Source organism: Jaculus jaculus, chromosome 17 (genome assembly GCF_020740685.1).
Source record: "Jaculus jaculus isolate mJacJac1 chromosome 17, mJacJac1.mat.Y.cur, whole genome shotgun sequence".
NCBI lineage: Eukaryota > Metazoa > Chordata > Mammalia > Rodentia > Dipodidae > Jaculus > Jaculus jaculus.
Window position 1 is genome coordinate 17,513,818 of NC_059118.1, and position 27,931 is coordinate 17,541,748.

The window sequence follows — 27,931 nt, forward strand, 5'->3', positions numbered from 1 at the left end:
ATTACCTCTCCTCAGACCAGAGTACTTTCTGGACGTCTATCACATACACACACGTGCTAGATGATGGAGAAGGGTGGGGAGGTAGCCACAGTATGTTGTGGGTCAGCCACTAAGTCTGCTTATTTATTATTTATTTTTAAAATATATTTAAACAGCAGCAATCACTTCCAAAATGCAAAAAAAAAAAACAATTACAATTCTTAGAATAAAATTATAACGTTTATAATGCAGGTGAGAAAGAACTGAAGGTACAATTGAGAATCAAACACGCAGCACTGGAGGCAGCTGGAAAGGCCCACTAGTCCAGGAACTAAGCTGACAAGAGGTCACAATTTGTGTAGTTCTCACCCCCAAATCATACCCTCCAACTTCCCATTGACCGAGCCAGTATCCTCTGGGTTAGAGAAGGAAAAGCAGCAGAGATGGCCCTCTGCAGGGGATCCCCCAAACCCAAGTCCCTCCATCAGCCAGGGACCTGCTAATCGACCTCCTCCATGTTGCTGTAGGTGGGGGCTGGGCGGTCCACAGGGGGGGCGAAGCGTTCAGGGGCTGTCCGCGTGGGGGCCACCTCGGGGGCCTGGCCAGGGCCTAGTCCCTGCAACAGAATATGAGGACAGGGGTTGGGGGCTGCCCACCATGCCTCCTGGCATCCCGGGGGTGCTGGCTCAGAGCCCCGGCACCCAAGGGAGGGCCCCAAGGCAGGCGCAGACAGCAGCGGCGTTGAGACAGAGAGACAAGGTCGGGCCTGAATACTTGCTTTATTAACGCTTTACATACAGGAAGTAGCTCCAGCAGAGCTGAGCCCCAGGCCAGGGGAAGAGCAGCAAGAGAACAGACAGCTGGATGGATACCCACACTGGGATGCTCTGCCCCTGCAGAGGACAGTCCCCCCCATCTCCCACCAGATGCATACACTGAGGCCCAAAACCCACAGCTGTTCCCCACCACACAGGCAGGCAGGTGGGCCAGCTCACAGCAGGTGCCTGCAGGTGAGCTCATCTCCAGCGACTCTGAGATACCAGAGGATAGAATACGTTGAGTACAAGGGCCACCAAAGCTGCCACAGTGCCCAGGACAAAGTACCGGAGGCAGCCCTCGTCTGGTGTGGTAGGGCCACGTGGCGGGGGGCCCACCCAGTCTTGGGGCCCCCAAGGACCCAGAGGCCCAGGCCCCTCAGGCACCAGCTCCTCCTCGGCCTCGAGCTCCTGCCAAATCCGGGAAGCCTACGGTATGCGGAAACGGCCATCAGCACCCAGAGGATGGGGAGGCCCCAGTGTCCTTGAGACCCCTAACCATGACAGTCCCACCAGGGTGACTGGGGCTAAGACCCTGAATTCTTTTGATCAAGCAGCAGAGAAGTAGGTAGGTGGCCAGTACCAGCGTTGTCTAAACTAAGAGCATCAAATTGTAAGAATCTTGACTTCCTTTGGCCTCAAGACAGCTTTGCATTCACACGTAGCTTCTCAAGGAGAGGAGTAGGAAGTTTCATGGTCAGTATTATCAGTCCAGAACTCCCACAGGAGGAGGAGAAGCCAACCAAACTCAACAAAATCTCCTCCTGAGGGACTGCCCATATCCAAATCTGACCACTGTGTTATGAAGTCTCTCTCTGAACCTGACCAAGGCCTCAAGGAGGCAGAGAGGGGAGAAAGGAGGCAGCTAGTCTGGAAAAGTGATGTGACTGTGCCCAGCACGTGAAGCTAATGGCACACCATGTCAGTAAAAGAGACAGAAGACCCTGAAGGCTCATTGAAGAGGGTTGCTCACCTCAGAGAGTGTGACAGCCACTCAAGACTGCATCCAACCTTGACAGGCCTATGTTGAGTACATACCATTAACATGGGGATGATCAAAAATGAGGCTGACATGAGGAACATGTAGGCCAAAGCTGGGAGAGGTTAAGAATAATCTGATCACAGCACAATGCCTGGTGAGGTTCAGAGTAGTTGCTTAACGTGTGCTTTTGTGCACATCAGTGGCAACATGTTGGTAATATGTATATCTCTGACAGTGTCCCCGGAGCTCCCAGGCCGCCCCTGGCTGTGGTTCTAATGTCAGGAAACCCTGAGTACAATTTCTATGAGTCCCAAGGCTTGAAGAGACTATGACTAGAGGAAAGAAAGCTGTGTGCTCCAATCTTACCCCCCATTAGTGTGCAAGATCTCCCCCATGCCTCACCTGGCTGGCAGCAGCCTCAGCTGCAGGGCCTAGGTCTGGGCGGTGCTCAGAGTGACTTGCCCTGGGGGGCCTCTCCACAGGAGAGTTCCTCCGGCGGTAGAAGAGTACATAGGCATAACGTGTCACGACCTGGCTCTCGTCTACCATTGTCACCGTGCTGTCATCAAACAAGCGCCAGCCTATAGCAGGGTGGGAAGAGTATGAACACAGCCTGTACCACCATCCCTACCACCTATCCTGCTGGCTGTGTGTGCCCTCACCCACGTCACTGCGCTGGCTGCTGCGATCATTGGGCAGGCGTGCACAGGCAGTATAGTGGCCGCCGATCATGCCTCCGTAGTGGTTGATGACAGCATACAAGTCATAGCTAGGCAGCTGCTCCTCTTTCTGACCAATGCAGAATTTGCTCAGGTCCAGGTTCCTACAGTCCCCGTCAGGGAAGGGGGAGGCAAGTCAGTCAACAGGAACCAGGGATGCCCCATGGCCCCCATACCCGGCCCACAGTCATCAGGGTCCACTGCTCACCGGACAGGGAACTCCACCAAGTCATTGATCTTGTCACGCCATATGAAACTACGAAAGGAGAAGCGCTTGAGCTGCACGATGAGCACATTTGGTAAGCGCCACAACAGCAGCTGCTTGGAGGCTTCACGGTGCTGCTTGCACTGCGGGCAGTACCTGGCAGGGGACAGAAGAGGGGTCAGGACCAGCAAGCTTTTCCTTCACCTTGCCCCTCTACTTGCCTGTTGCCCTGTCCTCACCAGGCCTCCTCAGGTGCCAGCACCTCAGGTCGTGTAAAGAGGTTGAGGCACTGGTCCAGGGTAAAGTGGCCAGCACGGGCAGCTTCACCAGCAGAGCCTGGGTCCTCAGCACATTCTAGCTCCTTGGAGGCTACCAACACAAACTCCTGCAGGCGCTCATTGTTCCGCCACACCAGAGCCAGCCTACAGTCATCACCCAGATCCAATGGGGTCTCCCCTAGAAATGAACAGGGGCAGTGGTGATACAGCTGTGGAGAGCAACCAGCCCAGCCCAAGCCAAGTCTTCCCACAGTCTCAGACACCTTTATCCTCAAGCCGCTGCTCTCGGTTAGATGCGTCAATTTTATAGATGAGAAACTGAGGCGTGTGGGCATTCAAGGCTTCACTTGGGTGTTGGTACCCAGGCACAGCAGCTAAGAAAAAAACAGTTAAAGCTTTCCTGCCCACCAAGGCCTACACAACATTCTCCAATCTCTCACCACAACCCCCAGAGCCATTCAGCATATCTTACCTTCAGGTCGGGACATCCTCTCACCAGTAGGCAAGGAGCCACCCTCAGCAGGCCCACTGGCCAGCAGCTCGGAAGAAATTCCACTGGTGCTGGGCACAGGGCCCCGATCAGGAGCTGTCCACACCCGAGGAGTGCCTGTGTCCCCCTCAGCCACAGGTGTTGCCAACTGGAACTCAGAAGGCTGAATAGGGTCCCTCTCACTATCCCCAGCCTCCAAGGAGCTAGTGGAAAGGAGTGTGGTACAGCCAGGGCTCTGGGACTCCAAGGTCATGCGGCCAGGCTGGAAGGGTGGCTGGAATACACTCACAGAGTACCTGGCAACAGACAGCAAGACAAGAAACGTTCTGACTGGTCCAGCACCTAAGCACTTATGCTTTCTACCCACCTCATCTAGTCCAACCTCTGAGCACCTACCGGGCATAACCCTCCAGCAGCTGAGTGAGACGAGCGTAAGTGAGGCGTGAGGCAGGTACACTGACCAGGAAGGGGTAGCCAATGTTCTCAGGGCGGCAGAGGCCCTTATGGTCAGGCCAGTGGGTTTTCTGACAAAACCTGTAGGGAAGGACAAGATGAGAACAAGATCTTAGCCCCACCTTCTAGGAATACACACTGGGGACTAGTCTGAGACCCTGGGAACCCCTGCTTCCCTCAGGGCCTGATAAACTCAGGTATCAGTGGAGGGGCTTAAAACATGTGCCTTTTGGGCTGGAGAGATGGTTTAGTGGTTAAGGCACTTGCCTGAAAAGCCTAAGGACCCAGGTTCAATTTCCTAGTACCCATGTAAAGCCAGATGTACAAGGTGGGTGGCACATGCATATGGAGTTTATTTGCAGGGGCTAAAGGCCCTGGCACACCCATTCTCTCTCTTTACCTGCCTCTTTCTTTCTCTCAAATAAATATATATATTTTTTTAATGTGCCTTTCTGTGCAGAGGAAAGTAGGATGGCAAGAGGAATAAATGGGAGGGAGAGCCATGGGGATTCTCACTGGTTGCAGTAGCCCACACGGTAGCAACGGGTACAGCGCTTCAGTTTTTCATCCTCTGACTGCTGCTTCCGCTGGCAGGCTGCACACTTGGAGATGGGGATGCTGGGTACCTGGGGGCGCTATGGTGGGTCGTCTCGTTCAGCAAAGCCAAGCAGGTGACCAGTCCCCACCAGGGCCCGATGGCATCAAATTGGCTCCCACTCACCTGTTGCACCTCTAGTACCACTACCCGCTCCTTAGCCAACTCTGGAGACAGCAACTCAAAGCATAGGAGCATGTCAGATGGGGACACGGTGTCCAGTGAATGAGAGGGCAGGAACACACGGTGGAAGCGATTCTTAATTACCTGGGACAAAAAAAAAAAAAAAACAGAAAGATGCCATGTGAGGGAGGATAAACCCTTTCACTGTCCCTAAGCACAGAGAGGCTTGGTCTCAAGGTCTATCTATGGGAACAAAACCAGGATTGTGGACCAAATGAGGAATATGCCTGTAGTGGGCCTGGCCTCAGTGCCCAATGGCAGAAGGTGCATCAGAGTGCCCCCAAGTCAAGTCCTGAGCATGTGTCAACCAGCCTTACATACTAAGATCCACTATACCATCTTAACTAGCAATGGCCTGTTAAGGCTTTAAGATGTTATCAGGAAGAAGCCACCTCCCTACCCTTGCCCTTGAGACAAATGACACTGCTGAGTTCAAGGCTAGGAACTTTCAGGGAAAGCTAACATGCAGATATGAGATGAAAACAGCCAACAGTAGGATGGAGGAAGAACAAGACCAAACTGTGACAGTCCTGCACCAAAAGCTCCTAATCCACAGAGGGGAGAAAGGCAGTTAGGATCCACCCTCAAAGTAGTAGTTTTAAACCCTGATATGGCTGAGAACTGAGATCACTGTGTTGCATAACCCAATGCCTGATTTTAATAATGTTTCAAATGAAAGCATAACAGCTGGGCTGGAGATGGCTTAGCCGTCAAAGGTGCTTACTTGCAATGTCTGACAACCTGGGTTCAATTCCCCAGGATCCACATAAAGCCAGATGCAGATGCACAAAGTAGCACATGCATTTGGAATTCCATATTCAGTGGCAAGAGGCCCTGGTGTGCCCATTCTCCCCCCCCCCAAAAAAAAACATTAAAAAAATATTTTGGGCTGGAGAGACGGCTTGGAAGTTAAGATGTTTGCATGAAAAGCCAAAGGACCCCTGTTCAATTCCCCAGGACCCAAATAAGCCAGATGCACAAGGGGACACATGCATCTGGAGTTCATATGCAGTGGCTGGATGCCCTAGCATGCCCATTTTCTCTCTCTCTCAAATAAATAATTAAAATATATTTTAAAAAACAGCTCCAGGGGGCTGGAGAGATGGCTTAACGGTTAAGCGCTTGCCTGTGAAGCCTAAGGACCCCGGTTCGAGGCTCGGTTCCCCAGGTCCCACGTTAGCCAGATGCACAAGGGGGCGCACGCGTCTGGAGTTCGTTAGCAGAGGCTGGAAGCCCTGGTGAGCCCATTCTCTCTCTCTCCCTCTATCTGTCTTTCTCTCTGTGTCTGTCTCTCTCAAACAAATAAATAAAAAATTAAAAAAAAAAAAAAAAAACAGCTCCAGGGCTGGAGAGATGGCTTAGTGATTAAGCGCTTGCCTGTGAAGCCTAAGGACCCTGGTTCAAGGCTCGATTCCCCAGGACCCACATTAGCCAGATGCACAAGGTGGCACACGCATCTGGAGTTCGTTTGCAGTGGCTGGAGGCCCTGGCTCGCCCATTCTCTCTCTCTCTCTGCCTCTGTCTGTCTCTCTCAAATAAATAAATAAACAAAAAAAATTAAAAAAAAAACAAAACAGCTCCAGGCCTGGTGGCACACACCTTTAACCCCAGTACTAGGGAGACAGAAGCACTTGAGGGACAGAGGTAGAAAGATCACCGTGAGTTTGAGGCCAGCCTGAGACTACACAGTGAATTCCAGGTCAGCCTGCATCACAGCATCTGTGTTTATGACGTTCCACTTGTATTTACATGTATGTGTACAGATGTCAATGGCTGTACATGTCTGCCTGTGTATAAGTAGAGACATGTGGCCACATATGTTAACAGCTTGGGAAAGATAACTATACCTCAGTTAAGCGCAGGTTCTCGGGCTTCACATGGACGCTCTGAGAGATAGAATCCAAAACTTCACTCGCACTGGAGTTCTCCTTGCTAACACTCACCAGGAACTGGGGCAACAAGGGAATCAAGTGAGTGGAGGATGTAAGCCAGGCTCTCTGAGACAGCCCAGAGGGGAGGGGCTTACTCCTCACCTTAATGGGCTTGCTGTGGGGTTCTCGGGCAAAATAAAAGACAGGGAGAACTTTTTGCTTTTGTGGCAAGGGCACTGGTAGATAAAGGAACGGGTCAAAAGTGATAGAGACCTGTGGATGCAGAGGAAGCACTAAGGTGATTGGTCACACAGGGACAAGATGCTCATGCCTGAAAACCTAATCATACCCTCTGATGGTTCTCAGGGCTTCACAGTCAATCAGTAAACACTAGATGAGAGGCTGAGGTAGGAGGGTCACTTTGAGTTCAAGGCCAGCCTGGGCCTAGAGTAAGAGTTCCAGGTCAGCCTAGATTAGAGACCCTACCTTAAAAAAAAAAAAAAAAAAGAAAACAGAGCTGGAGGGATTGCTTAGTGGTTAAGGCGTTTGCTTGCAAAGTCAAAGGAACCAGGTTCGACTCCCCAGGACCCACATAAGCCATTTGTACATGGTGGCACATACTTCTGGAGTCCATTTGCAGCGGCTGAAGGCCCTGGCACATCCATTCTCTCTCTATCTGCCTCTTTCTCTTTCTCTCAAAAAAAAAAAAAAAAAAGTTTAAAAATAACAAAACTGAAAACAAGGCAGGGCATGGTGGTAACACACCTTTAATCCTAGCACTCAGCAGGCAGAGGTAGGAGGATCACTGTGAGACTACATAATGAATTTCAGGTCAGCCTGGGCTAACATGAGACCCTGTCTCGAAAAACCAAAAAAAAAAAAAAAAAAAAAAAAAAGGAAAACAGAAAGAGAGAGATGGGTAGTGTGGTGTTGGTAGCACACACCTTTAATCCCAGCACTAGGGTGGTAGAGGTTGGTGGATCGCTGTGAGTTCGAGGCCACCCTGAGGCTACATAGTAAATTCTAGGTCACCCTGGGCTAGAGTGAGACCTTACTTGGAAAAATCAAAAGAGAAAAAAAGAAAACAGGTATGATGGCATATGCCTTTAATCCCAGCACTTGAGAGGCAGAGGTAGGAGGATCACCTTAAGTTTGGAGCCAGCCTAGAGCTACAGAGTGAGTTCCAGGTCAACCTGGGCTAGACTGAGTCCCTGCCTCAAAGAAAAAACAAAAAGAAAAGAAAGACAGAAATGAGTAAATAAAATAAATTGGGAGGCCTAGGTAGGAGGATCACCATGGTTTGGGTCACTCTGAAATTACAGAGTGAATTCCAGGTCAGTCTGGGCTAGAGCAAGATCCTACCTCAAAAAAAAAAAGAAGAAGAAGAAGGGCTGAAGAGATGGCTCAGCGGTTAAGGCACTTGCCTGCCTGCCTGCCTGTGAAGCCTAAGGACTCAGGTTCCATTCCCCAGTACCCACATAAAGCCAGATGCATAAAGTAGCACATTCATCTGGAGTTCACTTGCAGTGGCTGGAGGCCCTGGCCTCTGTCTGCCTCTCTTTTCTCTCTCTCTGTTTGCAAATAAATAAATAAAAATATAAAAAAAAGGAAAACAAAAAAACCAAAACCCACTAGATAGAACAGGAGGGCTCATCAGGAAAGAACAATCCCGTTTTCTGGCAGCTTAAACACTTTCCCAATTGTCCCTTCATCTGTATCCCACATGCCTTTCAATCTTACCTACAATGCTGACACAACCTTATCTTTGCCACACACCTGATTTCAGTCAGGAAGCTTAGTCTGCCTGACCTCCTCAGCCCACAGAGGAACCTAAGACCTCCCTGCCAGATTCCTTGTCCAAATTCTGTCCTGAAGTCTCTATAAATGCTCATTCTTCTAAATCTAAGCCAACAGGGGAACTCTTTCCAGGGGAGCCCACCATACCTTGGAACACACAGGGCACACCAGCTTTGATTTGTATTGGCCCTGAAAGAGGTCCACAATGAAAGAGTCGTTCCTCATCTTGTGCCGCTGCCAGGCCTCCTCAGCCACCACCTGAAAGAGAGAGTAGTGAGAACTGAGGAGACTAAGGGCTAGGACACGCAAGACCCCTACCTTATGCCCCTCACCTTCGACTAACCTCATCAGGCCGTCCGTCTGAGTCCACGGTCTCTGTGTAGGGTTTGTTCTGGATCCGATTTAGGTCTTCATGCAGCCCATCCAACAGGAATGCCATGAACTCCTGTGCGTCATGCTGTGCATAGCCTGTGAACTGGCTGGCCTTACTGGCCACAATGGCCTACATATAGGGGCCAAGTGTTAGTGAGAAATCTTAGCACCTACTGGACACTCAGTTGGCTGGCCCGCCCCACCCTCTCCAGGCAAGAGCGGGAATAGTCACAGATCACCTTCAACTTGGAAGGCTGAAAGGCATGGTGAGTGCCCTTCCACAGGGCCCGAAGCAACACAGCAAAGCCGATGGCCAGACGCCCACCAGTCCCCAACGGGTTATTGTAGTTGATTTCAGCCTCAAAGGATCGGTCTAGAAACAACAGCCAAGCAGAGGTGTGAGGGCAAAGGCATCCCTTCTGCCTATACCCCAGACTCCTGTCCCTAACCTCACCATGGAAGAAGTCCCGAAGTTCCCGAGTGTTGGACAGAGACTGTATGACACTGTTCATGAAGCAGGTGTTGCCTAAATTGACAAGGCCAGTGAAGCCTGGCAGACACACCTTCTTCTCTTCTTCCTCTTCCTCCTCCACACTGTCTCCACTCACAGGACTATGGGGCATTGGAGGTACCATACACGTGGGCTTGGGCTATGGGAGCAAAGGAAGCATGAGAGAGCAGTCCTTATACTCCAGCCTCCCATTCTTGGTCCTTCCCAATCCAGGATTCTCACTGAGGCCAGGTGTGGCTCTGGCTTCGGGGTTACATGTTCCAAGGGGGTGCGGGCCACTACACCATCCAAGCCTGTGTCCTCAGATCGGGCCTTAGGTTTTTCCTTCTCCACAGCCCTGGCTTCCTCTTGGCCTGAAAGGGGGTGGGGAGCACCTCCTGGAGGGGTTGAATCCAGAGGGGTTGGACCTGTCGGCACGGCAACCTTTGCACCACCCACTGCACCTTAAAAAGGGGGAACGAGAGGGCTGGTGGTTAGCAGCATGTGGCAAGGGCAGGGGTCCTGATCATGCAGGGCTCGGCAATGAAGGGAGCTCGTGTGCAGACCTCGTGTAGCTGGGGCCTCCAGGCCCCCCCAGCGCTGACTCTGCCGTTTCCTAAGGCAGATATCAATGCGGGAAGCCGTAAAACAGAAGGTGCACTGCTCTGGCTCAATCAGGTTCCTGTGGGAAAAAGCTGAGCTCAGGGCCTTAGGTAGAGGAGGTATCAGGCTCAACAGGCCACAGAGATGAAAACCCAGGTAGGACCAACACAGCGGTGGGGCCAGGCACCACCCACCTGAGCTTCACCTGCCAACGGAAGATGGTATGGGGCCCACAGCCCGGATGCAGCCTCAGAAAATTTCCATCCCTGCAAAGGCAGAGCAGGGAAGGAAGGACAAAAGAACATGAAAATACACATCCCATTTGAGGGAAACTGCCTGTCTCAGCCTCAGCCCACCCACCCACCTACCCACCTGGTCTGGAAGATGAGCGTGAAGTCCTGCTCACGGAAAAGTACTCGAGAGGTGTCCCTGCGGATCTCCTTCACATACACGTGCACCACCACTGAATCCGGCCCCTTCTCATATGAGTCATTCTTGACAAATGCCAGGTTCACCATGGACTCAGGTTCTATGTTGAGACCATGGATCAGTGCCACCCAGGACAGATTCCAACACATTGCTATGCTACTCCCTAACCTCCCATCACCCTATAATCCAACTAGTACTTTGCAAGGCCACCCGCAGTACCACCTTTACCATCCACCAGGGCTGCAGCATCTGCCCCCACTGCCATCTCCTCTTTAGCATGCTCGTCTTTCCCAGGGTCTCTATTCCGAATGATGGATGGGGAGACTGGATCATTCCTGGAGGACACTGCCTTCTCTCCTGTCAAAAGGGCTAAATTCTTCTCTGAACCCAAGAGACAGGTTTGGGTGTTCAATGGTGGTACACGGAGCTGTTCCTCAGCCTCAACCTATTCATGGTAAGATTGTGGGCAGAATCAGCCTGGTTCTGGCACCCACTCCAATCCACACCCCTCTCCCCATCTCCAAATACCCAGACATCTAGCTCTCACCTGGGTGGCAGAGTCAGTCAGGAAGGGTGGGGCATCGCCCTGGGGTCCAGGACCATCTCTGGACCCTTCCCCCTCTGGCCCTCTCCGGAGATGCACAGCCCTTTTGGCGCTGGGCCCTGCCTGGGCCCCAGGGCCAGCCCCTGAGCCTACCTCACCACGGCCCTGGGCCCGCTTCTGGTTCCGGGCCTCCTGCTTAGCTCTGCGGGGCTCAGGGCCTGGTTCCAGGGCAATGGGAGACAGCTCTTGCCCATTCTCCTGGCATCGCAACCCTGGCACCAGCTCTTGGTTCCCTAGAGGTTTCTTCTGCAAAAGACACAACAGTTAGGCCCTGTTGACTACACTCGATATTTTCCACCCTACCCTGTACTGAACTTACCAGAAGAGAGGGCCATGTGAGCAGAGGTACCTTCTTGGGCAATGACAACTGTAAAAGACCTCCTTTGCGGGACTGCACTTTGGTGCAAGAACTTTCTATTTCAGCATATAAGACTCCACCCCACTGCCGACCATCTAAAGAGAAAACAGCAGCAGCGGGCTGAAGTGGAGCATATAAGAGAATTCAAATGGAATGGCTGTGCTCTGTCTGATCAGCTGACCTACCTGGAAGCCTCACCACACAGTCTGTGTCTGTAAAAGCAGCGTCTACCTCCTCTGGCCGCAGAGCACCTGCTCCCACTCGTAGCTTGACGATCACCTCATCTGCACTCTGCCTCCAATCAAGCAACAATTCTACAGGGGGAGTGGCAAGGAGATGACAAGGGTCTGCTGATGGGGTTAAGCAGGTAAGAGAAACCCAGCCCTGCTGGTACTGTTCCATAGGGAAGATACATCCCTCATGTTCCTCCCCCTCCTTGGCACTTGAAGGCCCCATCAGTACTCACCCTCTTTGGTCTGTTCCTCTCGCGGAGTAGATGCTGACCCTGACAATAAAAGAAAGAACAGAGACAGGGACAATGATGGAGGACCAGCTTCTAAGACCTTACGACCTAAAACACTATCTTCTGGATCCCAGCCAAATAACCCAGGGCTCCAAATTGAGGCTCTGCCCAACCTGCCAGGGGTCTTTCTCTTAGCATCAGACCAAGACCCAGGGAGGAGGAAAGCAGTCATCTCCCAACCTCCAACCTGCATGCCCAGAAGGTGGGGAAGAGGAGGCCATGGGCACTCTGGAAATGCCACTCCCACCTCTCCTAGGATCTCCATCCTTGCTCTCCTGGTTTGCACGATCCTTCTGCTTCTTCTTACTAGTGGCCTCCTCCAGTCCTGGCGGCCCTCTCCTTGGGCCTGTGGTACTAGCCCCACCAGACATCTTGAGCCGCTTGGTCGACAGCCAGAGTGTCCCAGGGTCGGCAACAGTGTCTGGGTCAGGGCTGCGGCGCTTTCTTCCTGGCCCGGCTATCTTGGCAACTCTTTGTGACCAAATCCTCCAGTAAGGAACCAACAAGCCTATTGAGAAAGGGACCAACGATCACTTCCAAGACCCAACAGTTTGCTCCCTGGCTATTGACAGAGCTCAGCAACTCAGGACACACTTAACCCTAACGGGCACCATCTCTTCACCACCTCGAGTAGCTCTGAATACTCTGAGGCTATTCTGCAAAGGGAAAAAATAATTCATGCAGCAACAGCCACTTCAGGTGAAACCTTCAGTACACCTGTAATGCAGCCTCAAAGCTGGAAGCCTCACTAAGGAAGTGCCAAGCCAAGGCGGTGATGGCTTGGGCCCAGGATCCTCCTCTGGGTCGAAGCCATGACTCCAGCCCACAGGGCTGAAACTCTGAGCTGGGAGCTCCCTCTTCCTTCACTCTCGCTGGCTGCTTAGTCACCACCAGACAAGTGAAGGTGGAGGAGTAAAGCAGGAGAGGCGGTCCGTCAAGGAGCCCGAGAGCAGCCAGGCACTGTAGCTGAAAATAGGCCCAAGTCAGGGTGCTGCCACTGTTCAGAAAAGGTCCTTAGGTCCATCCCGCACGGTGATGGACATCCAGTTAAAAACTGGACCAGACATCATCATCACCCTCCTTCCCGGTCCCTTCCCTCATCAGCTCTGAGCCACACAGAGACCCTTCTACTCAGTTTCCCACAGCTGTGCCTGTGGATTACGGGTTTCGCCACCCAAAATGAAGTTCTCCAAAAAAAAAAAAAAAAAAAAAAAAACCAGACACAACGCTAAATCAAACTCAGCTTGGAACTGGGAGCGGAGGAGATATCGACTAGTCTGTGTTCCCCTGGGGAGGGGGGCGGGTGAGGGAAGCGGTAACATACGCTTCTACAGGTCAGATGTGGCACTGGTGGGCAAGATTATTTAACGTCGGCCTGTCTGCACGGCCGAGGAGAGAACATGGTTCTCCTCGCACCCGGGCACCTAATCGCCCGCAGGTCGCCTCCCTCCCTCCCCTCCACCCCATGTTCCCAGGACGATCAAGTGGCAAAGGGATTGTCTGTCTACACACACCCATCTGATCTGTGCAGAATTAGTGATCACAGACCAGCGGCCCAGCCGGGGCTGCTACCCGGCTCCAGCCACCCGATCCCAGGCCCGCCAACTCCTCCTCCAGGAAGCTCGCCGCTAGTCAGTCTTGAGAGAAAGGGAAAGAGAGAGAGAGGGAAGGAGGCCTGCCACGGCGGTAGCACAACCGCTCGGCCGGCATTAGGTGGGCCCAGCTCGCCGCGGGGGCTCGAGGTGTCGGGGCTGGGCACGGCCCGTGACCTTGAACAGGCCGCCCCGGGCCAGCGCCGAGGCCTTCCTGCAGCGGCTGAAAACCGGCGACTTACGGTCAGCCCCACTCACCGAGCGAGACCGCCGCCGCCGCCGGCCCTCTTCGGGCCCTGGCAACCCGCTCTCGATTCCGGTTCCGGCGTCAGGTCGGTTCCGGTTCCGGCGCGCCCCTCCCCCCCACCCGCCCCGGCCGCCGTCACCGCCGCCGCCGCCGCCGCCGCCGCTATCGCCGCTTGTTTTGTTTCGACTTCTAGTTACGGCCTGCGGGAGGCGGGGCGCCGAGCTCGTGACGCACTTCCGGCGGGAGCGGGGCCCACGGTTGATTGACAGCCGCGGGGGCGGGGCGGGCCGCAGCCAAAGGGAAGGGGGTAATATGGCTTTGATGGAGCCCCGCTGGAGACAATGTGGGAAGGTCGCCCGGTCCCAAATCAAAGTGCAGACGAGAGTGGAGGTTCACACTGGTTTTATTGGGAGCCTTTACAGGCCACGAACTTTTTAAATGTGCGGGCAGACATGCGTGCGGAGCAGTGCTGGGGATAACAGGGCCTTAGGCCCCTGGACTGGAGAGTGGTCACTGGCAGGTGTTGTAGATCTGGACCTGCAGGTTAATGGCCTGAAGCACACTGCGCATCCTGGCTTCCAGCCCATCGAGCTGGGCTGCCTTGCCCTCTAATGCACGTTCGTTCTCTTCATAGGTGCCCTCCAGTTCTAAGAGACGTAGAGAATCAGCTTAAGAGGTCTTTCTCTCACAGTCCCTCCTCTGGCTCCCCACCCACCACTCTCCTCACCCTGTAGCCTCTGCAGCTTGTCCTGTGCCGCCTGCAACAGGCGCCGCGCTTCATCCCGCAATTGTTCTGCCCTTTCTTGGGCAGCTAGCACACCCTGGGCCTTGCGCTCAGCCAAGGCCCTGACGGTTTGGTACTTGTCACCCACTGGTCCCTGCAGCAGCTGCAGATATAGAATGGGCAGGGGCAGTATGCTAGCCCAATGGGGGCCAAAATCACGCTACCCCAAGCATCTCCGTCCGGCTAGGCCCCAACCCACCTTCTCTGCCTCCCTGGCACGGCTCTGGGCACTGTCTGCTGTTTCTTCAGCTGTAGAAGCTGCCAAGCTGTTTCCTGCGCGTTTCAGTTTCAGAGCCTCCAGGAGAGCATCCAGTTGCTGAGCCCGCTCACCTGCAGAACTCAGTGCCTGCTCTGCACCTGCCATCCTCTCCTGTACCTGCCACAGGTGGGTCCAGAGTTAAACAAATCTCTGGTGCATATGCATAACCTTGCCTCACAGATGACCTCGGGAGAACACACCTGGTGCAGGGTCTTCTCTGTGTCCTGGGTATCCACCACCGCTCCCTGGATGGCACCTTGGGCAGCACCTTGTGCCCGCTGGGCCTCCTCTAGTGCCACCTGTACTGTCTCTGCCTTCTGTTTCTCACTCTCTGCCCGGCTCCTGGGGAAAAGTGGGGATCAGGGACTACAGCTATCATGACCAGGTTGTCAGGGATTGAGACCAAGGTTGGGGTCAGACCGTGCCCGCTGTGCATCCTGTAGAAGTTGTTCAGCTTGACGCACATCCCCCATAGTACGCGCCAGGATTGTGTCCACGTCTGCCAGGCTCCGGACCCGTTCTGCAATTGCACTTGCTAGATGCTGGATCTGCTCAGGTGAGGCTGGGATGGAAAGTTCTAGCACCCGTGTGGCCACCATCTCAATGCTATCAGGATCAGCTCCTTCCTCTATAGAGACACAGGCAAGTGTTTAAGGACAGATTCCCCAGCATGAGCATGGGGACATAATCTTGGGGTGTAGACTCTCAGATTGAACATGGAATAGGAGTTTGTTAATAGGCATAAGGATATAACCAAAGAACAGGGACTATAAAAGGGGCACAGACTCAGGCACACAGACCGGACAAGGACTCGGGGGCCAGACATAGGATCATAAACTCAAGTCTATTGCAGACCCTGAGAGCAAAGTACAAACCTAGGAAGACACAAAGACACGGGGGAAACAACCACATGGCTTGGGCCACATGGGAGGCTCACGGCTGAGGAAGTCCTTCACATTCTGGATAAGTTCTCGAAGCTCCTGATTGGCCTGTTCCACTTGTCCCCTAGAAGCATTAGCCTTGTCTAGGGCTGCCTGGGCCCGCTGCTGTGCCTCTTCTGCCTGCCGACGAGTCTCAGCCACTTGGCTGAGGATGCCACCACCTTCTACCAGTGCCCGTTGCAGCTCTGCCTGTGTGTGCCGGGCTCGGACCAACGCTAGGTCTGCTGTGGCTGCTGCCCCACTGCAACCGAGGCCACCACAACGAGGCTGCCCATCCTCATCCCGACAGCCGGCACCCCCACAAGGGCTGGTGGCACAGGGGGCGTCCCCAGGGGCCCCACACACCTGCCAGGCACAAAACAAGTCAGGACCTTGTGGGAAGAATATCGACACCCACCTGTCCCACCCCACACTTGCACCTCACCAGTTCATTTATGCCTGTCAGGCTCAGAGTGTGGGTATGTGCAGAGAGCTGGCCCAGTGCCTGCTGGTTAGCCAGGTGTTTGCGGTTGAAGTCTTCCCTCTGGGCATCCATCAGCATTTCTGTCCGATGTCGGGTATCTGCTGAATTGCTCACAAGGCTGGGCACTGCCAGAGTGGAGGTGTTGGCACGACGTTCTGCCTCTGCAGACTGGCTGTGGGCCTGGCGGATGCTATCATAGGCACCTAAGTTGGGCAGAGGCAGTGAGTCACCTGAAGATTGGCCCTAGCCCACCTGCCTCGTTAGCCAACTCACCCAGGAAATTGGAATGCTTGAGCAGGTCCAGATGCTGATCAAGCTGCCTCAGGGTGAGATTAAGCGCAAGGCCGTCTCGCTCCAGGCCACTGAGTGCATGGTTGGCATTGAAGTTCTCATCCTGCACATCTGTCAGCTGTGCCTCCAACTGAGTCAGGTGCTCAGTGGCCTTCCCAATGTCACGCCTATATCAACAGGGGGGGTGTGTTTAGGGAGAAGCTACAGTCTTGGTCCACTGGGCTTTTGCCCCATTCCACTATGTATCCCTTCCATACCTCAGGTCCTCTGTGGCCTCCACAAGCTTTGCAGTGGAGGCAGCTGAGGCATTGCGGGCACCCACAACGTTCTGCACCATGCCCAGCTTTTCCTGCAAGCGCCGAAAGTCACTCTCAAAAGCACCCAGCACACCCGTCTGCTGCAACTCCTGCGCCCACTGCTCCAGGCGCCGTGTACGGGCAGCCAAGTCCTGTACCACACGGTCCCAGTCCCCGAAGCACGCATGGCAGGGGTAGCAGGCGGGAAAGACGCCTGAGAAGCCACGGGCACACTGGTCACAGCGTACGCCAGACACGCCTGGGCGGCAGCTACAATGGCCCGTGTGGCGGTGACACTGAGGTGTGTCTATTCCTCGAGGGTCACAATCACAGGCTGCGGGAAAGGAAAGACCACAATGTTAGGGTCCCTGTGGGGCTTACTGAGAAGTCCTCCATCAACCCGATCCCTCGAGCTTTCTTACCACGGCACTGCAACCCAGGGTCTCCCCAGTGGAGCTCTTCACACTCAGAACAAGTCCGTCCACCGAAGCCAGCACGGCAGTAGCACTGCCCAGTGAACTGGGGCACAAACAGAGCGGGGCTCAGAGCCTCTACCAAAGGCCAAGCCCTTCAAGCAGCCAGCCTCGTTTACTCGGGGATCTCCAGGGGTTTCATACCTCATTGCAGGTAGGGCCCCTAGCCCGGCTTGGGTGGCAGGCACAAGGCTGGCAGCCACGACCACTGGTGAGATTCCAAAAGTTGGGGGCACAACGGTCACAACTAAGGCCTTGGACATTAGGGAGGCATGGGCACTGCCCGCTGCTTGGGTCACAGTGACACTGGTCAGTTGATGGGCACTGTTGGGGATCGGTTCCCAGAAGATTACAGGTGCAGCCTAGACCAGCCAGGAAGGACCAAAAATAAATAAATAAATAAATAAATAAATAAATAAATATAAAATAAAATGGAATCCAAGCAGTAGAGCCCACCCCAGCCATCTCCTCCAATAACCGTACTCACGGTGACAGCTTTGTCGGGCAGCTTGCCCATGGAAGCCAGGCTTGCAGTGGCCACAGTGGGGGCCCTCCGTGTGGTGTAAACAACGCAGACACTGCCCCGTGTGGGGATCACAGGCATTAGGGTCCGTGGGGTCAATGTTCCCACTGCATTCACACAGCTGGCACCTGCCACCTGGCTTTGATGGGTCCCCAAAGTGTCCAGGGGCACAAGCTTCACACCGCAGCCCTGCCCACAGTGAAGGGGATTTGATGAGTGCTTAAGTTCGCCCACTTCACTTGGACCCCAAACCTACCCCGTACCCACCCACCTGTGTAGCCTGCTCGGCAGTGACACACGATCTGCTGGGAGTACCCATCCCGATGGCAAGAAGTGGCAAAGTGTCGCTGGCTCCCAGGGCCTTCAGGACAGGGACAGGGCCGGCACTGGCCTCCGTAGGGCAGCCGTGGGTCTCCATGAAAACCAGCCATGCAACTGCAGGGAAGTGAAGGCAGACGTTTATCATGCCCTGGCAGCCTGGGCCGCCACTGCCCCCTCACACGCACCAACCCACCCACAGCTGTTCCAGCCTCACCTTTCGCAGTGCTCACCCCCTGTGTGATCCCGGCATCCCAGGCAAGCGCCACTGTGGGGGTCACATTCATCCGCACGCCCATTGCAGACACATGGCCGGCAGCTAGGGAATCCCCACTGGCCACGCTGACAGCGATCGCAGCGAAGCCCAAAGGCACCAGTTCGGCAGGGACACTGCCCACTAGTCCCCTCGCACAGACCGCTGAGTGACCCCTCAGGGCTACACTGGCAGGCTGGGGACAAGGTAGAGAGACTGAGCTGAAGGAGTCGCGGTCTGAGTGGGGTCAGGATGGGAAGGTCGGACAACGAAAGAGAACGGCAAGTGACCCCAGGGGTGAGACTATGAAGTCCAAGGCAGAGGGTGAAGCAGAACCAGGGGAAAATGTGGTGGAAAGAAAAAAAGAATAAGAGAAAGCAAGGGGTTCTTGCAAATACCTTGACAGCCTGCGGGTCCGAAGCCATAGTAGCCAGTGGCACAGCGATCACAGCGGCGTCCAACCACTCCAGGTTTGCAAAGGCACTGGCCACCGTGAGGGTTACACTCAGAGCTCAGCGAGCCTTGGGGATCACACTGACATGCTACGGGGAGAAGAGAAAGCCAACTCAGGCCGGGCTCCCGCCTGTGGCCCGCATGACAATCCACGTCACAAGTACTCACGCAAGGCACCATTGTAGATCACGGAGGACAGGCTGATGAGAAGAGGGGCACAGGCCTCGGATGGAGGGGTCTTACTGGGCATCAGACCTTCCTCATGGCAGCGATAGCGTTCAAAGGTGGCACGGCGCTCCAAAGAGGCAGCATCACCCCCACTAAACATCTCTAGCACCAGGACCCGGGGCAGTAACACCAGCTGGAGGGATGAACGAGAGGGCAGCTCACACAGGGGGCCCTGCCATGGGCCTGCCGTTTCTGCCTCAGGTCACTCTAACCACCATCCCCGTAGACTCCACCCCATAGGGCCTTGTCACATTGGCTGATGTGGACAGGAGAGACTTGTTCACCGAGTCAATGAGCAGTCCAGATCCAGTGTAGGGGGTCCCAGGCTGAGCACCTCCCCCTGTCCGCACCAGCTTCAGATGCAGCTGATAGGATAGGCCAGGCTCAAGGCAGACAGGTCTGGGAAATATCAAAAACCTGGGGGAACAGGGAACAAGTAGATGTCACCCAGGGACACTGTACCCACCATCCTGAGCCTTTCACATCTCATTCACAGCCACCAAATCACTAGCCAAGGCGTAGCAACAGCTGGGTCAGGCTGGGCTAAGGCGGAGGCGACAGGCTGGGTCAGGCCAGGTTTGGTAAAACCGATAGACAGCTGATGACAACCTGACAGAGAATCTGTACAGAAGATTCCAATAAATGTGGCTCTGTGGATTCATATACCATCAGACTAGTACCACTAGAATCATAGAGCCTCGGAACCCCATAGCATTTCTCTGGTGTTAGAACTTATCAGTTTTTCTTTTTATTTCTTTTTTTCTTTCATGGTAGGATCTCATTCTAGACCAGGCTGACCTGGAATTCACTATGTACTTTTAGGGTAGCCTTTTTTTTTTTTCCCCCGAGGTAGGGTCTTACTCTACCTTAGGCTGATCTGGAATTCATTATGTAATCTCAGGGTAGCCTTGAACTCACAGAGATCCTCCTACCTCTACCTCCCTGGTGCTGGGATTAAAGGTGTGCACTACCACACCGGCTGCTTTTTTTTTTTTTTAAGACAGGGTCTCATGTAGCCCAGGCTGACTCTGAACCTACTGTGTAGCTGAGGATGACCGTGATCTTCTGATCTTCTCAAGTACTGGGATTACAGGCATGTGCTACCACACCCAATTATAGGGTGCTATAGATTGAATCCAGGGTTGCTTTTTGTTTGTTTGTTTTGGGGTTTTTTTTGTTGTTTTTTGTTTCCTGTTTTTTTATTTTTCCAAAGTAAGGTCTTTTTTTGTTTTTTTGAGATAGGGTCTCACTTTAGCCCAGGCTGACCTGGAATTCACTATGTAGTCTCAAGGTAGCCTCAAACTCACAGCGATTCTCCTAACCTCTGCTTCCACAGTGCTGGCTGGGATTAAAGGCATACACAACCACACCTGGCTGGGGATTTTTGTTGTTGTTGTTGGGGGGGGTTGTTTTGTGTTTTGTGGGGGGTTTTTTTGTTGTTATTTACAAGGTAGGGTCTCACAGTAGCTCAGGCTGACCTGGAATTCACTATGTAATCTCAGGGTGGCCTTGAACTCATGGCAGTCCTCCTACCTCTGCCTCCTAAGTGCTGGGACTAAAGGTGTTTGCCACCACACCTGGCCTGAGTTTGGTTTTTTGAGATAGGGTCTCACTCTAGCCTAGGCTGACCTAGAACTCAAGATGTAGTCCCAGGCTGGCCTCAAAAGTTTGTATTTGAAGGAGGGTCAGTTTCATTGTAGCCCAGGCTGGTCTCAAACTCAACGGTGATTTTTTTTTTCTTTTTTTTTTTTTTGGTGGGGGTAGGGTCTCACTCTTCTAGGCTGACCTGGAATTCACTATGTAGTCTCAGGGTGGCCTCAAACTCATAAGGATCCTCCTACCTCTGCCTCTCAAGTGCTGGGATTAGGGCAGCACCATCATGCCCAGCTCACATGGTAATTCTTTTTATCTCAGCCTCCTCAGTGCTGGGGTTAAGGGTGTGCAAAACTATGTTCAGCTCCAAATTTTATTTATTTATTTATTTATTTTTTATTTTTATTTTTTTTTTTTTTTTGAGGTAAGGTCTCACTCTAGCCCAGGCTGACCTGGAATTCACAGTCTCAAGGTGGCCTCTTTAATCCTAGACCTTGGGGAGGTAGAGTTAGGAGGACTGCCATAAATTTGAGGCCACCAGCCAGGCGTGGTGGCGCACGCCTTTAATCCCAGCATTCGGGAGGCAGAGGTAGGAGGATTGCCGTGATTTCGAGGTCACCCTGAGACTTCATAGTGAATTCCAGTTCAGCCTGAGCTAGAGAGAGACCCTACCTCAAAAAAAAAAAAAAAGTTAAGGCCACCCTGAGACTACACAGTGAATTTAAGGTCAGCCTGGATTAGAGTGAGACTCTACCTCATAGGGAAAAAAAAAAGAGAGAGGGAGAGAGAGAGGGAGAGAACCGGCGTGGTGGTGTACGCCTTTAATCCCAGCACTCGGGAGGCAGAGGTAGGAGGATTGCTATGAGTCTGAGGACAGCCTGAGACTACATAGTGAATTCTAAGTCAGCATGGGCTACAACAAGACCCTACCTGGCGGGGGGTGGGGGATTATTTTACTTTACTGGGCCAAAGAGATGACTTAGCAATTAAGGTGCTTGCCTGAAAAGCCACGGGACCCAGGTTTGATTCCCCAGGACCCACATAAACTCAGGTGCATAAGATAGCAAAAATGTCTGGAATTTATTTGCAGTGGCTAAAGACCCTGGCATGACCATTCTCTCTCTATCTGCCTCTTTCTTTCTCTCTCAAAATCGGCAAAAAAAACAGAAAGAAATAACAGATGAATGAGCAGTGGAGTCTTCCAGACATCGTGCATCGTGCAGGGAATGTAGAGAGCTGGCCTCACCGCCTCCCACCATGCTGATGCTGCCGTCAGTATCCTCACCTGCTGTCTGATTGCAGCATTCCTTGGATTCGGTCATCCTTGGGCAGGACATGCCCACATGGACTGTGGGCAGACACAGGCCCTGGACGATGCACAGTCAGTTCCACCTCTGCCCATTGCTCAGGGACCTAGGGGAAGAGGATGATGGAGGAGGAGATGCTCCCATACCTGGAGAGGCCCCACCCTAGGCCAGCTGTCAGAGGGTCAAACCTGGGGCTCTAAGCGCAGTAGCAGGTCATAGTCCATGGCCTTTGGCAGAGAGGTCACCAGGAACTCCAGCTCCTGACCTTCCCGCAGCCGTACAAAGCCTGAACCAGTCCAGGATGAAGTCTCCCCAGTGGTTACCAGGCGCTCCACCACATCCAGCACCTGGGAGGCAATCCAGCCAGGGATGAGAACTCAGGTGAAGAACTGCCTCTTCTGCCACAGCCAGTCTCAAATATAATTTTTCCTACTAAGACCTAACCGAAGAATGTATAGCACCCCTACTCCTATAAAGCACTTCCCACAAACAAACCCTCCTCTCTAGCCATTCTACATACACACACACACACACACACACACACACACACACACACACACACACAATATTTGTTTTTGTTGTTGTTAACACATGTAATTTTGTTGTTGTTGTTTTTCCAAGATAGGATCTCACTGTAGCCCAGGCTGATCTGGAACTCACTCTGTAGTCCCCAGGCTGGCCTCAAACTCACAGTGATCCTCCTACCTCTGCTTCCCAACTGCTGGGATTAAAGGTATGTGCCACCACACCCGCCTCTACACATATATTTTGGGTGCTCCCACCTGCCCACGGGCATCCTCAGCCTCCCAAGTTAAATGGTCTAGAAAGGGCCGGAAGTAGCCAGGTTGCACTTGCTCACAGCGTCGCCCAACCATATGCTGGCGGCAGTGGCACTGACCCGTGGACTCGTCACACCTAAGGAATGTTGTGGTTACTCAAGGAAAACCACTTTTTTCTGCCCAAGACCTTTTCCTACCCCCCTCCCACCCCGAAACAACCTCTACAGCACTCACTGAGGGTCCAAGGCACCACCCACATCGCAGTCACAGGGACGGCAGCCCAGCAGGTCATGGCTCAGGCCCCAGTGGCCAGGCTAGGGAAAAGAGGTTGCTTGGAACTAGAAACAGCTCCCCCTTACCACCATCAGGGAACCCCCAATCACACTCCCAGCCTCCACCACCCACTGGTGAACACGTATATACCCTTGGCCTCTCAGACTATAGACTTCTCAGCCAGAATTGAACCCTAGGTTTTCAGCACCCACCCATGGGGGCATAAACCCCAACCATGGACTCTAAGGACAAGTTCAGGATCTCAAAACCCTAGCTCCCTCCAGTCGCACCAGGCAGCGGTCACAGCTCTGTCCAGTCACCAGACGCTTGCAGAAACAGGTTCCACTGTTGGAGTCACAGGGGGTGCCCCCAGGCACTGTGCCCCGGGAATTACACTGGCAACCTGCAGGAAAAGAGGTCCGTTAGCATTCTGGGGTGTGGAGGTGCCTAGATTCAGCTGTGGCAGGAGTAAGATGGTCAGCACAGGAGGTATGGTAGGAGGCACGTACGCCGGCATCCTAGAGGGTCACTGGCACTGAGCCCAAAGAAGCCATCACGGCACTGCTGGCAGCGAGCACCCATCACGTGTTCTTTGCAGCGACACTGGCCTGAAACCAGCCCCAGCACAGGGTCGTCATGGGAATCACAGCGGCCACCATCTTGGGAACCCATAGGGTCACAGTCACAGGCTGAAAGCAAGAAGAGACGCATAGTTACCCTAATCCACATGGCCTAGCCTTAACCCTTTCCTAAGCCTCCTCCCGTTCCTAGTGGGATTCCACCCCAACCACCATGTGAATTCCCTGCAACCTAGACCATAATCCGCCTCCCCACTTCCTGCCTCATGATCAGCTTTCCCTCCCACAAGCCCAATCCCAGCCTCACGGCGGCACACGGCTGGATCCCGCAAGTCCTTGGTTGGGTCACGGTAGAAGAAGGGCCGGCATAGCTCACAGTGGCGCCCAGCCGTGTTGTGCTGACATCCATCACACACGCCTCCACTCACGTTGCCGGATGCCAGGTACACAGCCATGTCGAAGTGACAGCTGTGAGTGTGCCCGTGACACTCGCACTCTGGGAAGAAAGTAAAGGCCACTTGAGGGACAAACTAGATCTTGAGGGTAAGGGACCCTAGTACTACCTTAGATCCATGCCACAGACCCAGAATGTGTGGGTGACAGCTTAAGGACTTCAAGGCCTCACCATCATATAGGACTGATGCCCAGAGCAGATTATAAAGGAGGGTTTTCTAAGAATGTGAGGGCAATCTGGCTGCCACATCTGTCACCCCGCTGATTGCCAGGGTTGATTTGGCTGATCTAGGCGGGTGTCCCCTTCCTCCCTCGCGGCTCCATGTGTGTACCTCCCAAAGCTGTGCACTTGGTCGAAGAGGACGACCTTCCCCAAATAGAGGAGGCTCAACGGTGTACCAGTAGCTGTGCTCCCCTGCTAGAACCTCCAAACAGGCTCTCAAGGAGGGGTGAAAGGGTCGCCAAGGATGTCAAAGCCTGGATACACTTTGGATATACAGCCTAGGTGTTAAGAGCTTGACCAACTAGTTCTTGGTTCTATTCAGGGCACAGCCAGGCTGCCACAAATTAAAAAAAAAAAAAAAAATTTCGAGGTAGGGTCTCACCCTAGCTCAGGCTGACCTGAAATTCACTGTATTGTCACTGTATTGTCTCAGGGTGGCCTCGAACTCACAGAGATCCTCCTGCCTCTACCTCCCAAGTGCTGGGATTAAAGGCATGCACCATCACGCCTGGCTTTGTTTTTTTTATTATTTTTAAAGATTTTATTTTTATTTATTTATTTATTGCAGACAGAGAGAGAGAGAGAGAGAGAGGGAGGGAGAGAGAGGGAGAATGGGCACGCCAGGGCCTCTAGCCACTGCAAATGAACTCCAGATGCGTACGCCATCATGTGCATCTGGCTTACATGGGACCTGGAGAATCGAACCAGGGTCCTTAAGCTTTGCAGATATGGGGCCTTAACTGCTTAGCCATCCCTCCAGCCCTGTCTCCCGCCCCCAGACTGCAAAATTTTGAAGCTACAGGGGGTCAAGGTCTCACTCACTCCGACAGGCATGACTGTGGCCATCCTCAGCTGGATGCCAGGGCAGGTCATGATAGAAATCTTGACACTGCTCACAGTTGAGGCCACGAGTGTTATGCTTGCAGATACAAGCCCCATGCACCTGTAGAAGAAGGCAGGCAGGTTGTCAGCACCGTCCAGCCACGCCCACCCCCGTTCCTAGCCCCAGCCCAGCTATGTGAAGTCTCTCACCATGCCCTCGGCGTGAGCTGGCGCCCCTGGGGCGGGGGCACATTGGGAGGCATGTCCATAGCAGAAGCAGTTGCCACGCACAACCAGCTCATAGAGGGCATAATAGTACTTTTCTCGGATCTCCCGCCGGGGGTCAAGCAGGTTGTCGCCCAGAGTGTGAAGCCGAGTCAGGTTCACCCGTAGGTTGGTGATCTTCAACAGGTCTGAGCGGGGCAGAAGCGGTGAGTCCCACTGGCAAGGCAAGCCCTCACTGTTCCATACCCACCCAGGGGCTGCAGCTGCCAAAGGTCACCTTGGGAGACCTCCCGTCTATCACTACCCGAGCTAAACTGGGCTTGGCATCTGCCCTAGGAAGCACCCAAAATAGTTACTGAGGCCCCAAATAGTCCCCATCCGGACACTTTGGGATTGTGCCAGGCTCAATGGGTGGAGCACTCACTCTGAATCCGTGAGCTGTAGGGGTCTGGGATGGGGATGGCAGGGTCCAGCACACGATAGATGACCTGGCAAGACAGAGAATCCATAAGACACTGGACCTTCTTGCCCCAGGCCCTTCATCCCACTCCCTTCCTCCACCCAGACCTCAGCCCTCACCTCGCCTTCAGTGGACGGCTCGATTTCCGAGTAGCGGGACTCACAGACTACATCGTCCCAGTGCCGTGGTGGGGCCAGGGGGACTCCCGGGAAGTCAGCCGCACAGTCATAGGAGAAGTATCGATACACGTGCCAGGTGCGGCCAAAGTCTGCAGACCGTTCCACCAGCATGGCCGCAGGACGAAATGTCTGAGTAGGGGAGGGGCAGGGACATGGCTAATCCACAGCCACCAAGACCTGCCCCCCCCAGACCAAGCGACTAAGAACCCCCCAATCAGCCTGAGATTGCAAACAGCTCACAGACAGATGGGAGTGACAGTGAAGGCCAGTCAATGTCCAGATCAGGGAGGGGGAGCCACCTCTAATGGGTCCACTCAAGTATGATGAGGCGTAGGGAGATAGCATCTGACCCAGACTGATGTTGGGGCAGCAGAAGAGCATATGTAAAGACCTAAACCAGGCATGGTGGGGCACGCCTTTAATCCCAGCACTTGGGAGGCAGAGGTAGAAGGATCTTAGTGAGTTTGAGGTCACCGGAGACTACATAGTGAATTGCAGGTCAGCCTGGGCTAGAGTGAGACCCTACCTCAAAAAAGGGGGGGGGGCAGCTGGAGAGATAGCTTAGCGGTTAAGGTGCTTGCCTGCAAAGCCAAAGGACCTAGGTTTGATTCCCCAGGACCCACGTAAGCCAGATGCACAAAGTAGTGCATGCATCTGGAGTTCACTTGCAGTGGCTGGAAGCCCTGGTGTGCCCATTCGCTCTCTCGCTCTCCCTCTCTCAAATAAATTAAGAAATATAGAGAAAGCCAGGTGTGGTGGCACACGCCTTTAATCCCAGCACTCGGGAGGCAGAGGTAGGAGGATCGCCATGAGTTCAAGGCTGCCCTGAGACTATGTAGTGAATTCCAGGTCAGCCTGGGCTAGAGTGAGGCCCTACCTCGAAAAACCAAAATAATAATAATAACAATAATTTTTTTTAAAGACAGAAAAGTGTACAGCAATGGAAGGCATAGGGGAGGGATAGAAGACGCACAACAGATAACTTGGAGAAGCTATCAAGAGCCAGGACCCTGTCCAGGGGCAATGGGGACCAAAACACAAAACAGGGCACTTCAGATGAGTTCTCAGACATGCTGGCACCTTGAAAGTCATAATGAGGTGGGTGAAATGGAATTCAGCTTCTAAATCCAGCTGGATGGTGACCTTGGAGATACCTGTGGTAGGAATCAGGGGTCAAGGACCAGAGGCCGCGGGTGGGCAGACCCTGCTCTCCCCATGACCCGCACTAACAGCCTCACCATTCTCCGACTGCCACCAGGCTGTCCGGCGCTGCGGCGCAAAGCTGGTGACTACGTTCTGGATGCGATGACTATTCGGGTTGTCTCGAGCAGAGAAGGGGCGCCGGGAGTCACACAAGAAGCACTTCTTCTCATCCTGGGTTCGGTAAAGGTTAGGCTCCGTGCCTCAACCAGTACCCACCCCACCCTGACCCAGCCTCCCTCCCTGGTCCCCAGCAGCACCTGCAGATGACTGACGATGCAGTACGGTTGGGGGCTGTGTAGGCCACAGGTAGATGAGGCAGTCAGTCTGTCAGCACGGCCCACCAACAGGTCACCTGTGGCTGGGTAGCAGCTTCCCCGAGAACAGCCAGGCACATCCAGGGTCAGGGCTTGAGCCAGTGTGACAGCCAGCACTGGGGGGGGCAGTGGATCAACCAGTTCTGCCAGGCTGCTAATAGGATGATCCTGACCGACCCATGTGCCCCCCCCACCACACACACACACCTTCTTGGACCTACCATCACATCCCACAACCCCGGGCCTCACCAGGCCCCCTCACCATTTAGAAGCAGGCCCAGCGGAAGATCCCAAGGCACAGGGTGTCCCTGCCAGCCCCTCCCTCGTTCCCTGGAGGCCAGCTCCATCCTGAAGAGACGGGAAAACAGAAATAAGAAGAGATGATGGGGCTCCAGGGGTTCCTCCCTTTGGGGTCTGTGCTGACCTTGACTGCATAGGTCCTTGGCTAGTTTCCCTCCAGGCCCTCAGTCCAACCCAGGGTCCCTGCACCAACTTAGTCTGCCGACTTTGAGCAAAGTTGGGAAGTGGGGCAGGAAGGAAAGCATGGAGCGGATCCTAGGCAGGAGTTCAACAAGATAAAGCCCACAATGCCACCCAACCCCTGCCCTCTGGAAACAAGGAACTAGACAGCTAGACACTGGTCACTTCACTCACA

At 53.7% G+C, this 27,931-nt stretch overlaps 2 protein-coding genes across 12 annotated transcripts; both read right to left on the bottom strand.

The window, feature by feature from the left end:
• Positions 1 to 200: 200 nt before the first annotated feature.
• Positions 201 to 13,688, bottom strand: Usp19 (ubiquitin specific peptidase 19). 11 transcript variants are annotated; one of them, XM_045136319.1, is made up of 27 exons: positions 13,597 to 13,688; positions 11,994 to 12,254; positions 11,690 to 11,728; positions 11,409 to 11,537; positions 11,185 to 11,318; positions 10,959 to 11,111; positions 10,490 to 10,706; positions 10,205 to 10,361; positions 10,027 to 10,098; positions 9,796 to 9,911; positions 9,473 to 9,687; positions 9,194 to 9,389; positions 8,979 to 9,112; positions 8,711 to 8,869; positions 8,515 to 8,625; positions 6,733 to 6,843; positions 6,547 to 6,648; positions 4,643 to 4,783; positions 4,438 to 4,556; positions 3,865 to 4,002; positions 3,451 to 3,764; positions 3,242 to 3,352; positions 2,940 to 3,156; positions 2,704 to 2,856; positions 2,439 to 2,599; positions 2,179 to 2,357; positions 201 to 595 (listed from the first exon to the last, which is right to left on the bottom strand). In XM_045136319.1, the coding sequence occupies exons 2-27, from the start codon at positions 12,115 to 12,117 to the stop codon at positions 479 to 481; spliced, it is 3,819 nt and encodes a 1,272-aa protein (XP_044992254.1). In that variant the 5' UTR covers positions 12,118 to 12,254; positions 13,597 to 13,688; the 3' UTR covers positions 201 to 478. The 11 variants fall into 11 exon arrangements, with proteins under 11 accessions (XP_044992254.1, XP_044992251.1, XP_044992249.1 ...); XM_045136316.1 differs by having other exon boundaries at positions 10,809 to 11,111; XM_045136314.1 differs by having other exon boundaries at positions 9,473 to 9,693; positions 10,809 to 11,111.
• Positions 13,689 to 13,970: 282 nt separating this feature from the next.
• On the bottom strand, positions 13,971 to 27,797 carry Lamb2 (laminin subunit beta 2). The gene is made up of 33 exons (XM_004664228.2): positions 27,701 to 27,797; positions 27,539 to 27,624; positions 27,220 to 27,392; positions 26,998 to 27,133; positions 26,840 to 26,913; positions 25,700 to 25,888; positions 25,545 to 25,608; positions 25,106 to 25,308; positions 24,896 to 25,016; positions 23,705 to 23,893; positions 23,329 to 23,508; positions 23,110 to 23,222; positions 22,781 to 22,860; positions 22,550 to 22,682; positions 21,956 to 22,114; positions 21,746 to 21,873; positions 19,152 to 19,284; positions 18,808 to 19,000; positions 18,585 to 18,728; positions 18,151 to 18,382; positions 17,887 to 18,050; positions 17,580 to 17,804; positions 17,237 to 17,454; positions 17,042 to 17,138; positions 16,581 to 16,953; positions 16,306 to 16,490; positions 15,994 to 16,235; positions 15,566 to 15,914; positions 15,049 to 15,256; positions 14,829 to 14,970; positions 14,569 to 14,745; positions 14,313 to 14,472; positions 13,971 to 14,232 (listed from the first exon to the last, which is right to left on the bottom strand). The coding sequence occupies exons 1-33, from the start codon at positions 27,709 to 27,711 to the stop codon at positions 14,096 to 14,098; spliced, it is 5,418 nt and encodes a 1,805-aa protein (XP_004664285.2). The 5' UTR covers positions 27,712 to 27,797; the 3' UTR covers positions 13,971 to 14,095.
• Positions 27,798 to 27,931: the final 134 nt, after the last annotated feature.

Bases quoted from the DNA above. Each gene is read 5' to 3' on its own strand.
- Usp19 (XM_045136309.1), bottom strand. From the start codon at position 12,117: ATGTCTGGTGGGGCTAGTACCACAGGCCCAAGGAGAGGGCCGCCAGGA. The intron at 11,729-11,993 runs GTGGGAGTGGCA...TTTTATTGTCAG, and splicing joins GGATGGAGATCCTAGGAGAG to GGTCAGCATCTACTCCGCGA. The intron at 4,003-4,437 runs GTGAGAATCCCC...CCTTCCCTACAG, and splicing joins CGTGTGGGCTACTGCAACCA to GTTTTGTCAGAAAACCCACT.
- Lamb2 (XM_004664228.2), bottom strand. The intron at 18,383-18,584 runs GTATTTGCAAGA...CCTTGTCCCCAG, and splicing joins CGGACCCGCAGGCTGTCAAG to CCTGCCAGTGTAGCCCTGAG. The intron at 14,473-14,568 runs GTGGGTTGGGGC...CTATATCTGCAG, and splicing joins GTGCCAGGGAGGCAGAGAAG to CTGCTGCAGGGACCAGTGGG.